Consider the following 20,411-nt stretch of genomic DNA (forward strand, 5'->3'; position numbering starts at 1 on the left):
GACAAACAGAGAGACAGAGAGACAGAGATACAGGCAGACAGACAGAAAGAGAGACAGACAGAAAGACCGAGAGACAGACACAGACAGACAGACAGAATAGAACAGAACAGAACAGACACATTTTCTAGGAAAATTCCAATAGTAAACAAAGTAATCATAGTAAGCCTACATCAGACCTCTAGAGTGCTTGAATAAAATCCTTATCAGTACTGTAATACATTGCTAGCATTGTGAGTTAAATACCTTGTTTACAGTTGTTTGCTGAAACTCGATAGATAACATTTTCCTGAAAAAACTTCTAATCTCAAACTAAAAAAACTCTGTAAATTTAGATTTTCCCCAAATCACGTGTTTCGATTTGGGATTTGCGTGATGTGTGGTGGTGGGAATGGGTGAAGTTGCCACAAAAGCAAAACTTGTAATTCGTTTTAAACTTTCATTTAGTTTACAATGTGTATATATATTTATTTTTTATAATGTTCATTTCATTGTTTGCTTGCCTGTGGCAAATCTTGTAATTTAATTTCAACCCACTTCTGGATGGTATCGGCGTGGTCGAGTCGGTAAAGCCGAAAAGTCTCGAGTTCGAACCCTCGGGATGATGAAGCTCGTTAGCTGGGGATATCCACACTAGTCGCACCCCCCGCCCCCGCCTCGCGACGCCTCTGCATTCAAATGACCCCTATCAGTGTTACATATAATCATTTACAAGTCAATTTAACACTACATCATTTGTCTAAAACAAAGATATCGGTTTTCCTGCGAATTAGCATCCACTAATTTCCTTTTGAATATTATTAAAAAAAAAATAACTCAAACGGAATCTGAAGATATAGAAAAATAAAATTGCGATACACCCACGTCTGACTTTTCTAAAGCCTCTATACTTTAAACACACTAAAACTGTTCCTGCAAAAGAAGTACATTGATTGTGTTCAACATCCACCAAAGTAAAACAAATTGTAATGAATTTACTTTCCGCTTTTATTGAGCCAGGCATATTTAACAATTTAATGATTTTCAAGAATGTTACTTCTCACTGAGAAAATTAGGGAAAAAATGGATAGGAAATGCTTTTAACCAAAGGATATATTTACAGATTTGGCGATTGCAAAATGATTGGACATGTAGTGATCAAAAGTCTAAATTTTTGAGTTGGTATTTTTTCTAAGTTGACTTGCTAGGCTAATCTTCGGTAAACATATTGACTGCTCGTAAAATGCACTTAATTGGAAAAACAGCCTCGCGAAGTGTACCTTTACGCTATATTCAGGATTAGTGCAATTATCTAAATCATTTACAGCGCTTTTGATAATATTACTGTTGTTAAAATCGTAATTTTTAGCATACATTTTATGAAGTAATTAAAACTTTTAAACTACTCCGTGAAAATGTATCTGGCAGCTCTCGTGATAAAAAGGCAAATCAAGGGTAAAAGGACACACAAGTCTTGCAGTTGTACAAGGTACGATTTGAAGGTATGAGTTGTTTGTGAAAGACCCTAGAGTATAGTTTTTTTTTACCATAGGATACATGTTCTTACATTTTAGAGAAATATATATTTTTAATTTTTAATTAAAAAAACAACGTAATATTTTATTGTATAAAAATAGTTGTTTTAGTGTGCGTTACAAAAAACTTTTCATATCGATACTTATTACATATTACTCTCAGACTAATACTTTATTCAAATTTCAAATTATTGAGTTTGCTTTTTAGTCACTTTGAATGTTAAATATATTCTGTTTACTTCTTATCTTAGATTGGTTCGGTACAGACTACCAGTGTTTCTTCCAGACTTTTTTCTCCGGGGGGGCACTTGAAATTTTCGGGGGGGCGGTAGACTTTCTTCGGGGGGGCGGACACTGTTAAAAGTATATATTTTCTATATAAATTATATAAATTTAATTTCGTTCGGGGGGGCGGTAAAAATTTTCGGGGGGGGCTTCGCCCCCCCGAAGAGATGCCTGGAAGAAACTCTGCAGACTACTAAGCTAAAGTTACACTTTGAAAATTGATTAGAGTTTTACTTTCCTTATCTGAGCAAACATTGAAGTATTTGATAATGTTAATTTATGGTCACTCATACAATTTTATTTTTAAGGTAGCCCGTATCAATAAAAAAAATTGTGTTTAGGATTTCTTAGAAAGCAGAGTGTGTATTAGCATAATTTTTATTCAATATTTAAATAATTGTATTATTAAATTACGATTATACTTTTACTAATTTTTTAGGAAAAAATAACAGCTTTTAATAGGTAGTTAAATCAAAATAAATTCCACTTAAATAACGATAGCAAAGTTGTCAATTTTGCTTAATTGATACATTACACTACATTGAACCATTTAGTTGAGTTAAAGAAAAAAAAAACAATTATTCCTTCGCAACTAAGTATATACATTTTATATTAGATTTATGTACTAAGAACTATTTAGCATGTCAAGCGAATAAATTTTAAAACTCTAATATTAAAGTTAAAAATATTTATTTAATTAAACTTTGCGACAAACATTATTTAAAATAACCCTATTTTTTAAAATAAAAATAAGCCAATAAATAATTGCCTAGTTGGTAGTAGTATATCAGGTCACTTTTAGTTATCATGGCGCTGGCGCAGGCAGATGCGGATGCGCAAAGGATATATAGGAAAATACTCCCTCACCTGGGGGATGCGGTGGTGGAGGCGGATGTACAACGAGATATAGTAAAATACTCCCCCACCTGGTGGTGGTGGGGGATGCGGATGTGGAGGGTTAGACATGTTATATAGTAAAATACTCCCCCACCTGGTCAGAAAAAAAAACACATACAAACAAATATAAAATGGATTAAAACAAAGAAATAAAATTTAAAAATTAAAAAAAATTAAATTTAAAATTTAAAAATATTAAAAAATTTAAAAATCAAATTTAAATTAAATTTAAATTAAAAAATAATAATTAAACTAATTTAAAAATAAACAAACAAAATATAAACAAAGTAATTAAATTAAAATTAAAAATTAAAATCAAATTAATTAATATCAAACAAATAATCAAATTACGTAACTAGTTAATAAAACTTACAAAATTAAAAATAAATAAAAAATTCAAACTAATTCAAAACTATTTAAAAACAAACTCATTAAAAGCAACAAACAAACTAATTAAAAACAAATAAACAAATTACGTAACTAGGTCACCGGTGGAGATTAAGTCACAAGGTCACCCCCTCACCTGACCTACTGACCTACTCCCCCTGTCTCGGCGCCACCTGCTCCTGCGCCAGGTGAGGGAGTATTTTACTATATAACATGTCTAACCCTCCACATCCGCATCCTCCACCACCACCAGGTGGGGGAGTATTTTACTATATCTCGTTGTACATCCGCCTCCACCACCGCATCCCCCAGGTGAGGGAGTATTTTCCTATATATCCTTTGCGCATCCGCCTGCGCCAGCGCCATGATAACCAAAAGTTACTTGATATACTACTGTTGGATTCCGTCCAGTTAGTCACCGCCCGTAGTTAATCTTCAAATAGTTGAGTACAAAACTTGACTTGACTTACTTTGTGGCCCTATGGGGGCAAAGGGATGCTTTAACACTCTCCATCTGCTCTCTTTATTTGCGCCCACGTAAGCCCGGCAGCCCTTGCCTCATCTTTTACTGTCCTTTTCCAGGATTTCTTTGGCCAGCGTACACATCTAGTATGACAAAAAGTGTATTAGTATAATTAGTTTGTATTTCTCTGTTTGCGCATTTTCCACTGCGCATTTTTCGTTTGCGCATTTTTCTGGGAACCCCGTTGCCTACACGCGTATTTTACATATTGTGAATATTATCCTAATATATAAAACCCCACGTTCGCACATCTCTCTCTCTCTCTCTCTCTCTCTCTCTCTCTCTGTCTGTCCGCAAAATATTTTCGCCGGACATCACGTCAGAATCGGCAGCGATATATGAAGAACTTTTTACGGACTTTTGTTGAAAATAATATGTTAGATGTTTTAGATGTATAACCACAATTTTATTTAAAGAAGAAAAATAAAAAATAAAGGCGTATTCGAATATAGAGAAACAGTATTATTTATGCAACCGGAAAAGTGTATAAACTTGGGACAAGAACGCATTAAACAATGACGTCGCTTATTGTTTACACTAAAACACTAAAACAAGAGCACAAAACTGATGACGTCATCTTCCGAGTTTAGAATTTTTAAAAATGAACTATTTCATTCAAATATGAGTTAGAGCTATGTACGCTATGAAATGTATACAATACGATTTTCTCGGCCTAAACTTAAAAGAAATTATTTTATCTATTTGGATTATAGATCTAGAGATTCTAGATCTAGATATTGATCTAGATCTAGATGTTCTAGATCATCTAGATCTAGAAATTCTAGATCTAGATCTAGATGATCTATAAAGCTAAGTTGTCAGGTGCCCGATAGGGCACTTCCCGGCGCCGCAGGCGCTTCCAATTTGGCAGGGTCTTGCCTTGGGGCGACAGAACACGGGGGCCGGTTGGCCGAAAAGTCTACGATGAGACCTCGACTGACCGGCGCCTTATATGGGCGAATTAATTAAGCATTCAAATTCTCAATGTTTTCGAAAGCCTAAGCGAAGCTGGGCAGCATGCCTAGTGATTTATATATTCACTGTACTTTCGAAACTTGTAGAGCTATACAATTACACATTTAAGTATTGCTAAACTAATACTTTGATCTTTGTCAAGTATGAAATAAGCAGAATTCATTATTTTTCTGCCGTGTATAATTAAAAGACATTTTTAAAATGTAGGAATTGAACTAAGTCTTCAAGTATGGAAGAAGAAAATCTAAAATGTAAGTATATTTAGATATTTGATATTTAAAAGTAACCTTTTTTTCAAATCCTTCGATTTTTAAATACTTGAATGTTCATCATTACTTTTTGAAGTTTAGAATTTTAAACATTTTTACTGTAGAGTTTGCCAATAATACATTATTTCAACCTTTTTTAAGACTTCCGTATATATATATATATATATATATATATATATATATATATATATATATATATATATATATATATATATATATATATATATATATAGCATAACAAAGACCAACATATATTACAGCTAACATGGTCAGCATTTTGTTGATTGGAAAAACAGGCCACGGCAAAAGTTCAACAGGGAATACAATTTTGCAGGAAAAAAAATTTCTAACAAAAGGCGGAACTGAATCAGTTACGAAACACGTCAGCTGTGGGGTCTCTTCATTTAGAAGATGTATTTTTAAAGTCGCCGACTTGCCAGGGTTTGCGGATACAGATATTGGCAAAGTCATGAGCGATGGCCAGTTTGTAGAAATCATAGAAGAACAGATGTATCAAGCCTTTGACCTATGTTCATCAGGATTCGATGTCTTGATGTACGTGTTTAGCTCAAGCGTAAGATGCACCCCTGAAGAATATAAAGTTTTTAAAACTGTTAAACAAGTTCTTGGTAGCTGCGCCTTAAAAAAACATGGTTTGCTTGCATTAACGTTTTGGGATGAAGACGACGATGAAGTGGAATCATCAGTAACCACTTGGTGCATGAATCAAACTTCAACCCACTTTAAGGAAATGGTACTGGAAGTTGAAAACAGAATAGTGTCCTTTGATAATAAATGCAAGCATTTGGAAACAAAAACGAAACAATTAACCACTCTGGAAAATATGGTATTACTGATTAAGATGAAAAATAACGAGACTCGGTACACTAAACAAGATTTTTATAATGCCAAGATGGGACGTCTGCAGTTAACAGTTCCGGAACTAAAACCAAACGCTGATCGTATAGTATCCCATATTGTTAATAAACTTGAGTTATTGCAAAAAAATACTACCACTTTACAAGAGTGGTGGGATTTTAAAAAGATAGCACACCACGCGGTTAAAGATATTACTAGGCTTGATCAAGGGACGAATATACTAGTGGATAGAATAAACTCCGTGGAGAGTATTGTCAAGACAGTTGAGTCCATCATACACGAGAAAAATTTAAATAACCTCATGCGAGAAAGACAAAAGAAAAATATAGAAAGAGAACGAAAGTTAAAATACGAACAGCGGGAAACATATTTTAAGCTGATGCGATTGAGACAATGGCAAATGCTAGAAGAAAATAATGAAAGAGAACGACAGTTAAAAATGCAAGAAAGGGAAATAAGACGACAAAGAGAGATTAGAAAGTCTGAAGCTATAGAAGGGATTGTAGAGGGAGTTGTTAACATTTGTATCAATATTTTGTCTACTATTTTATAAATGAAGTGTATACATTTTAGAACACAGCTGCAATTCCAAATAAATTTTAGCCATAATAAGTATAATTCTGTAAAAGTAAACGGCATTTTCAGTAGCCTACTTTTTAAAAAATCAAGTATCGCAAAATTGTACATTTCAAAATAAATATTTAGTCTAAATATTTAAACACAATTAATCCAATAGAATGTATATGATTATAGTACATAAGTTAAAAGCTCTATCAACAGATAGTCTACATACAATAAATTGTTTACTTCTCACATACATGTTGTTGAGTTAATTTGACATTACACATTGATCACATATGTTGTTAAATGCAACGCATAGACTCTATACGTTTATTAGCCATCGTCTGTTTTTTTAACACTTAAAGAATTTTTATCTGCTCTGTCATATGATTGGAGTTCACTGACAATATTTCCACTTTAGTTCACAGGTAATTTGCTGAATCTATAATATTTTTTTTCCAAACAATATAATCACACCCTAAAGGAAATGGCAGTCTCCGAGAACAACACATGTACGAATATTTTCTTCTATATTTACAATTAGATTTAATAATTTAATTTAATAAACATATTAGTTAAAGCTTAAATTAAATGAAACAAATATTTATTTAACAGCTGCATTCTCTTTGCTTCTTGTTGGAAAAACGGGTACTGGAAAAAGCGCCACCGGAAATTCTATTGTAAGCAAAAAAGCTTTCGAGGCGTCTAAAAGTATGAGCTCTGTAACGAAAAAAATCAAAATACAGTTCGGTGAGGCCAATGGATATTTTGTTAAAGTCACAGACTCTCCAGGCTTAATGGACACAGACTTAGATAATGAAGAATGCGTTAAAGATGCTGTAAAGTCGTTTGACGACGCAATTAGACAAAATCCGGATGGCTACCATGCAATTTTGGTTGTTATAAATTTAAACAGATTTACTAATGAAGAAGTACAAGCAATAGATCAGCTAAGACATATTTTTGGCTGTGATTTTATAAAGAACCATGGAATCGTAATCGTCACGCATGCAGATAACTACGACCCCGAAGAGAATGACAACGCTAGCATTGAAAAATGGATCAGCCAACAGAAAGGAGGTTTTGAAGATTTGAAAAACGAATGCTGTGGTCGCGTTGTACCTTTCTGTAATAAAAGCAACACGGACGTGTCAACTAAACAAAGTCAGCTGGATAAGCTCATGGCGTATGTCACTGAAATAAACACAACGCACGGTCTTTACAACCATACGTTATTTGAAATGGCGAGAAAAGAAAGAGAAGAACTATTTCTGAAACATAAGTTACCGGCCATGATGGCTAGAGCTAATGAAGATTGTACTAAATTTAGAACAGATATAGACCAAATTGACCAAGATCCCAATAAAGAAGAAGCTATGAAAAATTTAGAAGCTCTAAAATGTGAAATTTCAAACAAAATCGACGAATTAGATAAAGAGCAAAGTGAAATTATAAACGATGCCATTGTGATGTACAAGCTACTAATGTCTATAGTTGATGTCAAACTGGATCATCTAAAAACCTCACTCTCGTACGAAATACAATTGGAGACTGAATCAAAGAAAAATAAAGAAGAAATAAACGCTGTTCACAGTAATGATTTAAAAGTAAAACAAGAAAAGTTAAGAAGGATGGAAGAACAACTGCAGTTACAAAATCAGCAACTAGCCATTCTGCAGAAAAAAATTGAATCGTCGAACCAAAAGACTTGGTTAACTGTACTTGATTCGATTTTTAATGCGGCCTCTAGCATTTCGGGAATAGTACGGGAAGGTTTTACTTCCTACAAAGATCATAGAATTGGAAGGTACTACAACTCCAGGCAACGACGAAAGTAACAGGATAATTAAAACAAACTTTTAATACAAAAATAATCTATTAACTTCCACTTATAAAAAAGAAAGAAAGAAACTTGCTTTCTATAATAAAAGCATTGTCGCGAAAATAAGTGAGAGATTCTACGATTGAGCATTTTTTCCTCTCTAATTTGTCACAAATAAATATTATATTCTTTACTATTTTACTATGTGATTTAATCTTGAATAGTTTTTCTTCTTCGTTCTTATTAATTGTAATGTTGGAAGGGATTTCCTCCAACATAATTAAGTATTACTTGTCAATTTGTTATGCGTCATTTAGGCCGTTGACTCCAATTTCAGCCTGCTTTTATTTTTGGATTTGCTTTTATTGCCGTTGAACCAAGAATAAACTACAAGTCAGCTGTTGTTTGATGTTGGTTTTGTCTCTCCTTATCTACCCGGGGGTACGAACTCGGGACTTTTCGGTTCAGCAACCGAGAGCTTTACCGACTCGACCACGCCGACCCATTCTCGTCTTCTTTATTGCCGAGGTCCATTTTCACTGCTTGATTGATCTATCGTTTTCAAAGCCATTGACATATTATAATTAAACAATTTGTGAGTTAATTAAAATTACGTTGTTGCAAAAATGAATAGTGAGTGCAAACTAAAAAACTAAAATGTTCTTATCCTTTTTCTAATGTAAAAATTTAATAGCGGAGAATTTGTATAGTGTATTATCATGTCTTGAAATGCAAAATATTCCTGTAATTATAACAACCAGTGGCGTAGCGAGGTCGGGTATCACCCGGTGCGGCACTTAATGGTGTCACCCATTCCCCCAGAGGCGCAGCGACCCTTCCCGGGGACAAACTTTCAAATTTCCGATTTGCACCCCCCCCCACTCAAACTTTTGATTTGCACCCCCCCTCTCAAATTTTCGATTTGCACCACCCCCTCAAGTTTTTCTCTCTATATTTTGCTATTTTTGCCTTGGTGTCACCCCCCTAAATGGTGTCACCCGGTGCGGTCCGCACCCCCGCCACCCCCCTCGCTACGCCTCTGATAACAACTATCCTTTTATTCTTGTAATTCTATCAAGCATGGTATTAATGATTACATATTATTGGATAACCTCTTATAGAAAAATTATTGTTGTTTAATATATAAGTTTTAACTGTTTTTGTGTAATGTAATTTTATTTCACAATTTGATTTTTTAAAACTTTTTGCTTGTTTGTGTTTAAATACTTTATTTTTGAGTATTTCAGACATAGCCTGTTTGTTAGTATTATATGCATTGTATATTAATGTAGAACTTGTATGTCATTATATTTACTTAATTACAAACAGTATCCAAATTAATTCACTAAACTCCTTCTATCAAGAATAATATAAAAAAAAAACTACCCTTCAAATTTATTTTTATTTCAAATAAAGTTAAAACATAATCGGAACTTCAGTTGTTGTTTTTTTTTTTCAAAAATCCATATTACGTACCTTCAACAGTAACCCATCGGTTAGGCCCGGTTAGGGTAACGGTAACGGTAACGGTAACGGTAACGGTAACGGTAACGGTAACGGTAACGGTAACGGTAACGGTAGCGGTAACGGTAACGGTAACGGTAACGGTAACGGTAACGGTAACGGTAACGGTAGCGGTAACGGTAACGGTAACGGTAACGGTAACGGTAACGGTAACGGTAACGGTAACGGTAACGGTAACGGTAACGGTAACGGTAACGGTAACGGTAACGGTAGCGGTAGCGGTAGCGGTAGCGGTAGCGGTAGCGGTAGCGGTAGCGGTAACGGTAACGGTAACGGTAACGGTAACGGTAACGGTAACGGTAACGGTAACGGTAACGGTAACGGTAACGGTAACGGTAACGGTAGCGGTAGCGGTAACGGTAACGGTAGCGGTAACGGTAACGGTAGCGGTAGCGGTAGCGGTAACGGTAGCGGTAGCGGTAACGGTAACGGTAACGGTAACGGTAACGGTAACGGTAACGGTAACGGTAACGGTAACGGTAACGGTAACGGTAACGGTAACGGTAGCGGTAGCGGTAGCGGTAGCGGTAGCGGTAGCGGTAGCGGTAGCGGTAACTGTGACGGTGACGGTAACGGTAACGGTAACGGTAACGGTAACGGTAACGGTAACGGTAACGGTAACGGTAACGGTAACGGTAACGGTAACGAGAGGATATAATAAAGAATAGGGTAGATGAAACATTAAGGATAATGTATGGGTTTGATTAGGAAATTTTATGGATTTGGAGAGGGCCATGGGAAAAAGAAAAGGGCTAGGTATTAGTTTAATATGTGTTGTGTAGTGGGGTAAACAAACAGGTCGGTAAATGAAAGGAGATAATTGATCTGGTGCTAATTACTTGGTGGTGGGTAACCTCTGGCACACAGGTAAAGCTTGTCATATTGCGGATAAAATTAAAGATGAACTTCTGATACATGCTTAATTTAAGTTAGGTTTAAATTTTATTGGCAATTCTGTACATATTATTTAACATTTAATAAGTACTTGTGGATTTTATTTTTGTTGTTGATATGAAGTATGCTGCATGTGTACAAGGCTCTGTTACAGCAGAGGCGTAGCGAGGGGACGGGGGACGGGTGGTACATAATATGTATGTATTATGCATTACTTTCAGTACATATTTTTTTGTACAATAGAGTTGCATAACCAAACGCACAAAATAAAAACGAAAAATGATGCGTATTATAGCACGGTAAATAGTATTTTATACAGAGAATTTTAATTAATAAAAAAAAATAATTGAGCATCCAATTTAATATCAGATTGCATTGTTATTTGGTTTTGAATCACGTACCAAGTTTCAAAGAAATTGGTCGGTTACAAGTTGTCAACATTTTGTTCGCCAGTTTCGATCCATGACGAAGCACGACAAAAGCATGACAGAGAAGACAATTTAAAATAAAAGCTTGTGATTCTCGCGTTTATGTCAATAATACGAATAATTGTTCACATTCTTTTGAGTATTGGATTTAGATGATTAAGTTTTTTAAACAACCAGGAATAAAATCAGACGACACATTTTATTCTGCTTCGAATACTTTCTTACATTTACAATATATTCTTTCTGTCACATAAAATAAATAAAAAATAAAAATAAAAAATAAAAACAAAGAGACGGAAGAACCATTGCCTTTATGCCCGCAGATTAGAAAAAGCTTTCCTGAAAAAGGAGACTCTATACTATCTGAATGGCATTGGAGTAGATACACACCACGACGCCTTGGTCGTCTCTTAGACCTGAGTTTCTTTCAGGTATCTCTTCGGGGTTGAGCTGTCCTTACTTCTCGGAGCACGTCTATATATTTAGTACCCAAAAATTGTTTTATCAGTTGATTAGAAACTATGTTTACGGGTATTCAACCTTTTTGTTAATTAAATTACACGGATTGTATAACTAATACAGTAAGTAATTTGCTGAAAAGTATTTGTGTACATTTTACATCAAATAGTGCAACAATGTTGTTTAATCTTTTCTAGTTTTCCTGATGATTTAAATGTTTGCCAGCACCTCTTTCATACATTTTAAAACTATAAATTTCTCTTGCTGATAGTACGTTCGGAATTAGAAAGGAACAACGTCTCTACAACAAGCAAGTTTCTTTAATGCAAATTTAATTTACTTCATTAGATAGTCAAAAGACCAGAGCTGGGTGAAGTCAAATGGCTAAAGAAAATATGTTAATATTATGTTAAAAAACGAGGATTTTTTTTCGTCAGACAAACATAATCACAACTAACAACAAAAAAAGTATTTTGAAAAGATACATTTTAATCTTCCAAATATATTTTGGCTTCTACTGTCTTAATTAATGAAATTAAAAAATAATATGAACAATGTCCAATTTAGAATTTGTTTTTGAGAGATTGTAAACTGTGTATTGCAGTGTTTCTTTTTTAAAAATGTTTTTTAAAGATATTTTAAGTAATGTTAATAAATAAGGAAATAAATTTTGCTGTTGGGAATATTTTATTTTTATTAAACGTTAATAATTACGGTGTATTATTCTTAAGTATGGGAAAACATTTATTAAACTGTTTAATAAAATATTATTGATATGATTTTTAAGTTACAAATGTTATAGGAGTTTGCATATTTGAAAAATGTATGATTTACGATTCTATTAAAATGAGCATTTTATTATTTAATTCGTCTTTTCTCTAAATATATATTTTTTTTTAAATTCCAAATTAATTTGAATATAATAAATTTTATATGACTTTAATTCCACCAAAAACAAAACGAAAATTTACACAGACAGAATAATGAACACACGTTGTAGATTCCAAAAAAATATATATAATTCTCAATTTTTTTTCTACAAATGAGAATTTGTTTTAACCATTAATTCAAAATATGCAAGAATTAGTAAAACTTAAATTTTAAAATCCTTGCTTGTGCTTGAAAACATAACGAAAGTCAAATGATTTTAAATAAAAGCTGTTATATTTTAAGAGGCATTTGTGAGAGTTTCTTTATATTGGTAACAAACCTATTCTATATAGACTTAATACTTAGCACCTGAGACATGTTAACAATTTAGGTATGTCAAACGGCTGTAAAAAAACGCCGTTTTCGCCAATTAATGGCTTTTCACTTTATAGTTTCTATAATAAAATGGGCGCGTATTTTAATAAGCTTGGTACAATTACAAAAAAAATGTAAATTTTAAGTCTTCTAATTCTGCGTACATTTTTTAGTTGTTGATATTACACTATATATCTCATTTACTTATTGAAAACTATCACCAGGATTATTTTTTAACGGCGGTCGAGTATCTAGACCTAACGATACTCAAGTTATCGTGTTTACAGTCACACATCCACACATCCACACATCCACACATCCGGACAGAATTGCTAAGTCCAGTTTTTCTAATCGATTACGCGTAAAACGCCGAAATTTTAATAAATCTGGATTTAGAATTTTCGACCAATTAAAATAAGTCCCCTAAACTCCGTTTATGAAGTACTGAGAAGTAAAACGGTGGAAACTGTTAAAATTTCCTGTGATTTTTGTGCACGATTACAATACTTTCTCTATACTCTGTATACGAGAAAGTAAAAATACATAATAGACTAAATATTTAAAATGCTAAAAAAAGAAACTCCAAAATTAGTATGTAATTTTGACATCGTCTGGTACGCTTTTCTTTATAGTAATTTAAATTGTATTGTATCATTTATTTTCTAATTTAATTTGGTAGATTTAAAAATAAATAAAATATATAAATTATCAACTCAAATGTAGTAATTTGTTTGATGTTTTTGACTGGCAGAGGATTTGAGACAATCAATTACTTACATCTAGATCTAGCTAGCTGCAGGCCTAGTAAAAACCATAAAAAAAATTTTGAATAGTACTAGTACAACAACACACACTATGAAGGTTTAAACCACACAATTATTTATGCTTATAGCTGAAAATTTTGTTTGCTTTCAAAAAATTAACGTTTCCCTCCCCCACCCGCCCACACACACAACAAAACGCAGTGGAGGGGTCAATGTGAGGTCACAGTAGTCCTATCATCAGTAAGCCTGTCTCATACGTCAGAAATATTCCTTTTCGCATTTTACTGTACCTTAACTTTACCCCCCCCCCCAACCCCAACCTCTGCCAAACAGCACCAACTACGTACTTGGGGGGTCACGGTGAGTTAACACAAGTTACAATATCAATTACCGTAGTTACACGGAGGGGCGGTTTAGTCTAATCATAATGGTCATCTTTGGCAAAGGTTTCAAAAACAGTTTAACAGAAAGTGAATTAAAAATACAGCTTCACAAATTACACGTAGACCAGTGGCGTAGCGAGGTCGGGTGTCACCCGGTGCGGCACTTAATGGTGTCACCCCCCCAGAGGCATAGGGACCCTTCCCAGGTACAAACTTTCAAATTTTCGATTTGCACCCCCCCCCCCTCAAGTTTTCGATTTGCACCCCCCCCCTCAAACTTTCAATTTGCACCCCCCCCTCGAGTTTTTCTCTAGATGTTTTACTATTTTTTGCCTTGGTGTCACCCCCCTAAATGGTGTCACCCGGTGCGGTCCGCACCCCCCGCCCCCCCCCCCCCCCTCGCTACGCCCTCGCTACGCCCCTGACGTAGACTACAACTTATAGCTTTCCTCCTCATTTTTTTAGTATATGTCTGCCTGCCTGCAACCCCAAACATAAGAAATAGTAGCGAGTAAAAAATCAGGTCAAAATTTGTAAGGCCGATTATTCTTTCACAAGCTGATCCGCGCCGTAAGCGTACGCCGCTATTTAGTTGTTTTATTTTCTACTTTAGAGGATAAAAATTGTATGGTTAAAACCTGCATAGTGTTTTTTTTAGCTCCATTTATTTCTCTTTTCAAGTAGACTTTATTTTTAAAACACTATTTACTAGATCTAGATTCCCATAATTTGCCGTCTCTTCTCTCTCTTCCCCCCCCCCCCCCCCCACGGTGAAAGCAGTCGTCCTCGTCGACAGTTTACGGACGACAATGAAAAAAATCAACCGGAACTTCTTGCCTCTCATTAGTTTCAAATTGTTTAAAAGCTTATTTATCTGCCCCTAATTGCCGTCATATTATAAACATTCGGAACCACAGCTCACCAGACTGGTGGGGTGGGAGTGGTAGCAATATATCTAGAGAGCGGGGTAGGAACAGCTGAGCCCTTACGAAGTGGTGTCTCGCATGGTCCCCACGTATAGAATTATATATATATCAATATAGATTAATTAATACTTATCCATATATATATATATATATATATATATATATATATATATATATATATATATATATATATATATATATATATACATATATATATGTATGCGTGTGTGTATGTGTGTGTGTGTGTTTGTGTGCCTAAACTACTTGAACTGATCGAATTAATGAATTTAACATTTCTACAAGGATTTTTGTAAGGGTCTGACGACCAGAAAATTGGCTTGCCACTATTAGCTTGAACCTAACACCATGGAGATAAAAGTGGTTAGTTAGTCGTTTTTAATCGTGTTGATTAGGATTCATTCGCCGGGAGAAAATGCAGCTCAGTTGTGTGATCCTAACCTCGATTTTATTTTATTTTCAAAATAGTGTACAAACCCTGGTTCTAGTACTATTAAAAAAAATTTTGACATCGCCTGGTACGCTTTTCTTTATAGTAATTTAAATAGTATTGTACACTTTTTCTACTGTGAATTTTTTAAAAGCCTATAGCTTGAGTACTGTTTCAATTAGTTAAATGGAATTTCACATGTAAGTAAAAGATCTAATTCTCTACCTTCTGTCGAATTTTGAGTAATTTCCATTGACCGGGAGTAGTAATTAACGCTATGGTGCGCAATTCTTTTTTCTACGAGATTTTATTCTATTTTTAAAAGTTTAATTAAGTAAACAAAAATCATGTCTATATTCTGAGTTGCCATCCCACGTAGTGTTAGATAAGAATATTCGAGCAAGTTTAGAGGAGATAACTCCCGGTTTATTAGTACATGGTTACATAAAAGCTTGTCATTAAAACGCTTTGTATGAATTTTTAAAAAATAAACTCTCGAGCCCAAATCTCAATGTTTTTATTTTATACTTCGCACATTTACTTCCTGTCTAAACGCGATTAGAGAAAATGTTTACATTTCTTTCAATGGCATCATTATCAAACTAAACTGATTGTAAGCAGTACACAAATTATAGTTAGTCAGTACATCTATAACTTGGTTGTCTGAGCCACGTAAACTAGGTAGAATGATAAGACTAGATCTAGATTCAAAATAAGTTCCCTTTTTCAAACCTGACGGTCTATAGGGCAAGTGAAGTACAGTTCACTTGTTTCTGTGACCGGAAGAAATATAATAGTAGATTTAAATTAGTAAATTTAATTTGGTAGATCTAAAAATAAATAAAATATATAAATTATCAACTCAAATGTAGTAATTTGTTTGATGTTTTTGACTTGCAGAGGATTTGTGACAATCAATTACTTACATCTAGATCTAGCTAGCTGCAGGCCTAGTAAACGCGTTCAAATTTTTTTATTGAATAGTACTCGAACCAGGGTTTGTACACTATTTTGAAAATAAAATAAAATGTTGCAACAATTGTACCTTCACTATAAGTGCAGTATAATGACATATAAAAGCCAGAGTTAATTACTTTAAATAATAATAATAATTTACTAATTTTGGTCTGCAGTTGCTTAGTAGCATAGACTTATAATTAACCTAGGTCCTAGATCTAGTAAATGGTGTTTTGGAACAGAGGCGTAGCAACTCTTCCAGGCACCCGGGGACAAACTTTTCGATTTGCACCCCCCCCCCTCAAGATTTCGATTTGCACACCCCTCAAACTTTCGATCTGCACCCCCCCCCCTCAAACTTTCAGTTTGCACCCCCTCAACCTTTCAATTTATTTTGGCGCCCCCTAAGGTCGGCGCCCGGGGACATATGTCCCCCCGCCCCGCCCCGCCCCCCCCCCGCTACGTCTAATACGTCAGAAATATTCCTTTTCGCATTTTACTGTATCTTAAATTTATCCCCCCCCCCCCCCCCCCAACCCCAACCTCTGCCAAACAGGACCAACTACGTAGGCCTACTTGGGGGGTCACGGTGAGTTAACAGAAGTTATAATATCAATGACCGTAGTTACAAGGAGGGGCGGGTTAGTACAATCATAATGGTCATCTTTGGCAAAGGTTTCAAAAACAGTTTAACAGAAAGTGAATTAAAAATACAGCTTCACAAATTACACGTAGACTACCACTTAGAGCTTCTGTCCTGCAACCCCAAACATAAGAAATAGTAGCGAGTAAGAAATCAGGTCAAGATTTGTATGGCCGATTATTCTTTCACAAGCTGATCCGCGCCGTAAGCGTACGCCGCTATTTAGTTGTTTTATTTTCTTCTTTAGAGGATAAAAATTGTATGGTTAAAACCTGCATAGTGTTTTTTTAGCTCCAGGATTTAGTTCCAGGATTTATAATTTGTCAATTCGACACTACCGTCTCTTCTCTCTTCCCCCCCCCCCCCCCCACCGTGAAAGCAACCGTCCTCGTCGACAATTTACGGACGACAATGAAAAAATCAAGCAGAACTTCTTACCTCTCATTAGTTTCAAATTGTTTAAAAGCTAAATTATCTACCCCTAATTGCCGTCATATTATAAACATTCGGGGTTAACCACAGCTCACCAGACTGGTGGGGTGGGAGTGGTAGAGAGCGGGGTAGGAACAGCTGAGCCCTTACGAAGTGGTGTCTCGCGTGGTCCCCACGTATAGAATTATATATGTAAATATAGGTTAATTAACACTTTTAAGTACTTGTAACACTTTTACACGGTCACTCACGAAACAACAACAACAACAACAAAAATTACTAAAAGTCTAACACACTTCCCTCCCCCCTTCTCAGTCGGGTTTCTTTTGCGATCCAGCGAAAAACGAAATACCACTGTGTAGACCCGTCCAGACTATTTAAAGTTGAACAATGTTTAGTAGCAGAAATATTTAGCTGAAACACTTAAGAAATAATTAGCTATACAAAATTATTAGTAATGTAGTATTTAACACGCAATTAAAATCTATCCACACTTTAAACGTTCAGTATTAAAAATAAAAGATGACGACAAATAAAGTATGGTTTACAGTACTTCCAGTGGATTCCGGAACTGTGTGACAGAATTTGACATTACTTTAATGTTTTTACTGCTATACCATTCCGGAATAATAACCGACGCTAATCTAAGATTTAACCGAACTGTAATTACTTGAGTTCTAATACAAAACTAGCTTATTCTTTCTCCCTCTTTCACTCTGTCCATTTTTTCTCTCTCTCTCTATTACTCTCTCTCTCTCTCTCTCTTTATATATATATATATGTATTATACATACACATACAATATAATATAGAATATACAATATATATATATATATGTATATATATATATATATATATATATACATATAGAGATAAATTATATATATATAACTTATATGTAATATAATATATATTTCTGCATTCACACACACACACACACACACATATATATATATATATATATATATATATATATATATATATATATATATATATATATATATATATATATATATATATATATATATATATATGCGTGTGTGTATGTGTGTGTGTGTATGTGTGTGTGTGTGTTTGTGTGCTTAAACTACTTGAACTGATCGAATTAATGAATTTAACATATCTACACGGATTTTTTTAAGGGTCTGACGACCAGAAAATTGGCTTGCCATTATTAGCTTGAACCTAACACCTTGGAGATGAAAGTGGTTTGTGGCAAAAACTCTCTTCTTCGTCGTTTTTAATCGTGTTGATCAGAATTCAATCGCCTGGACAAAAATGCAGCTCAGTCGAGTTATCTTAAACTTGATTTTAATTCTCGCAGGTACGTAAAAACATTACTTGCAATCTCCTGTTGAATACAAATCAACCAATAAATCAGTGTTTTACTAAGGTAATTGTAGTCGGGATGGTAAAGCTTATGGCTGCTAAAGTTCTGAGTTAGAACCCTGGGTAGATGAGATACGATATCTGGGAAAGCAACCAATCTACGAAAGATAACTCCAAAATCAAACAACTGATGCCTTGTAATTTGTTCGTCTATGGAAGCAAATCCAAAAAAGAAGATCAGGCTGAAATAGGCGTCAACGGCCTATAATATATGTTTATTCATATATATATATATATATATATATATATATATATATATATATATATATATATATATATATATATATACGTCCGACACGACTTTAGAATAATCGTCCCAAAAAATGTCCATGCACGGAAAATTATGTTGTAATCCTGTTATAGTGTACCAGATTCCATCGGTCAATTGTTGTGCAATGTAAGACATATGGACAATGTGTACATGTCGCAATAGAGTAAAATGCCGGTAAAACCTCATTTAAACCATAGGTAATGGGGACAACATTTTAAGAACTGGGGATTCTAAAGGGAGAAATAATACTATATTTAAAAAAAAACGACATATTACAAAAATCATACATTTTACTTCGTGTTATAATTTTTCAATTGACAATTTATTTAATTATTTGGTACTAAAGCCGTATGCTATAAATATTGAAACTTACAAACACATAAAAAGAGATTTATTTGTCATTTTAGTGGCATTTCAAGTGTAAATAAAGATATATATTGAGACACAAAACAGACGATAATACATACGTTGATAGGAATAAAGGTACAGATTCAACTGTGCGTAGAGCTAAAACACATACGATGATAGGTATGTTAATACAGATAAGATACATTTTCTAATACAGAGTCAGTTGTTGGACAGCTAAAAAATGGACGAGCTTACATTTGCTACTATAGATAAAGATACAGTTTCTAATACAGATTCATTTGTGGCAGTTGCGGAACTAGAAAAAAAAGGGCCACCCCGCAACAATTTGTTTAGGCCAACCTCCATATATATATAGGCCTGTATATATATATATATATATATATATATATATATATATATATATATATATATATATATATATATATATATACATAGGCCTGTGTATATATATATATATATATATATATATATATATATATATATATATATATATATATATATATATATATATATATATATATATATATATATATATATATATATATATAAACACAAAATACAAACATAGGATACTCATTGCTGGCCTGTTCGGGTTTTGAAAAAAAAAAATTAAATTAAAACAAATTACAACATCGCCATGTGTGTGAGTGTATTAGTGTGTTTTGTGGAAATCAGCAAATCAGCTTTATTTTATGTATTTTATTTTTTTATGTAAATAGTAAAGTTTCCCTTTCAAACCTGAAGTAGAGTTCGCTTGATTCTGTGACCTCGGCATATGAAGAGATAGTGTGGTCAGCACTATGCCCAGCCGCCTTTACTTTCCCTAAGTTAAGTTAGGTACCCATCAGAGTTGGGTGGACTCAGGGACGGTCTACTGACTTGAACCCGGATTCGAACTCTGGACTTACGGGTTAGCAGTCCAGCTCTCTACCGCTAGACCACTCCGTCTCTTTTATTATGTAGTTATGGATAAAGATTTATGTAGGTGTAGAATAATACGTATATATGTTTTACTAGAATATCACAATTTATTAGACAAATTCACATAATATGTGCTGGATCATAATTGCTATCCATACTAGTGATACACGTATGATTCCTTTCAGAATACGCTCGTAATGTCTTCTCAAAAGTTGCCTCGGATAAGTTTCTGGAAGAAAATGGGATAAT

At 34.2% G+C, this 20,411-nt stretch overlaps 3 protein-coding genes across 6 annotated transcripts in view; all 3 read left to right on the forward strand.

Moving 5' to 3' along the window:
* Window positions 1-1,439: 1,439 nt before the first annotated feature.
* Window positions 1,440-9,504, forward strand: LOC131958276 (GTPase IMAP family member 7). Of its 2 annotated transcripts, XM_059323214.1 has the most exons (4): window positions 1,440-1,478; window positions 4,786-4,829; window positions 5,108-6,799; window positions 6,903-9,504. In XM_059323214.1, the coding sequence occupies exons 3-4, from the start codon at window positions 6,775-6,777 to the stop codon at window positions 8,123-8,125; spliced, it is 1,248 nt and encodes a 415-aa protein (XP_059179197.1). In that variant the 5' UTR covers window positions 1,440-1,478; window positions 4,786-4,829; window positions 5,108-6,774; the 3' UTR covers window positions 8,126-9,504. The 2 variants fall into 2 exon arrangements, with proteins under 2 accessions (XP_059179197.1, XP_059179198.1); XM_059323215.1 differs by lacking the exon at window positions 4,786-4,829 and having other exon boundaries at window positions 1,464-1,478; window positions 6,709-6,799.
* LOC131958271 (uncharacterized) lies at window positions 5,113-6,279 on the forward strand. The gene has a single exon (XM_059323203.1). It carries the CDS (start codon window positions 5,113-5,115, stop codon window positions 6,277-6,279), a length of 1,167 nt encoding a protein of 388 aa, XP_059179186.1.
* Window positions 9,505-15,721: 6,217 nt separating the features above from the next.
* Window positions 15,722-20,411, forward strand: part of LOC131958281 (uncharacterized) — an 11,244-nt gene continuing 6,554 nt past the window's right edge. The window contains exons 1-3 of one of the 3 annotated variants that reach the window (XM_059323220.1): window positions 15,722-15,793; window positions 18,355-18,536; window positions 20,348-20,411. The exon at window positions 20,348-20,411 is cut by the window's right edge and continues 199 nt beyond it. In XM_059323220.1, coding sequence (XP_059179203.1) covers window positions 18,491-18,536; window positions 20,348-20,411 — 110 coding nt within the window. In that variant the 5' untranslated portion in view covers window positions 15,722-15,793; window positions 18,355-18,490. Of the gene's footprint in view, window positions 15,862-18,354; window positions 18,537-19,315; window positions 19,401-20,347 lie in introns of those variants that run through there. The other 2 variants (XM_059323219.1, XM_059323221.1) reach the window with 2 other exon arrangements.

This window comes from Physella acuta, unplaced genomic scaffold (genome assembly GCF_028476545.2).
Source record: "Physella acuta isolate Inbredline_101_S28 unplaced genomic scaffold, ASM2847654v3 ptg001309l, whole genome shotgun sequence".
Taxonomy (NCBI): domain Eukaryota; kingdom Metazoa; phylum Mollusca; class Gastropoda; family Physidae; genus Physella; species Physella acuta.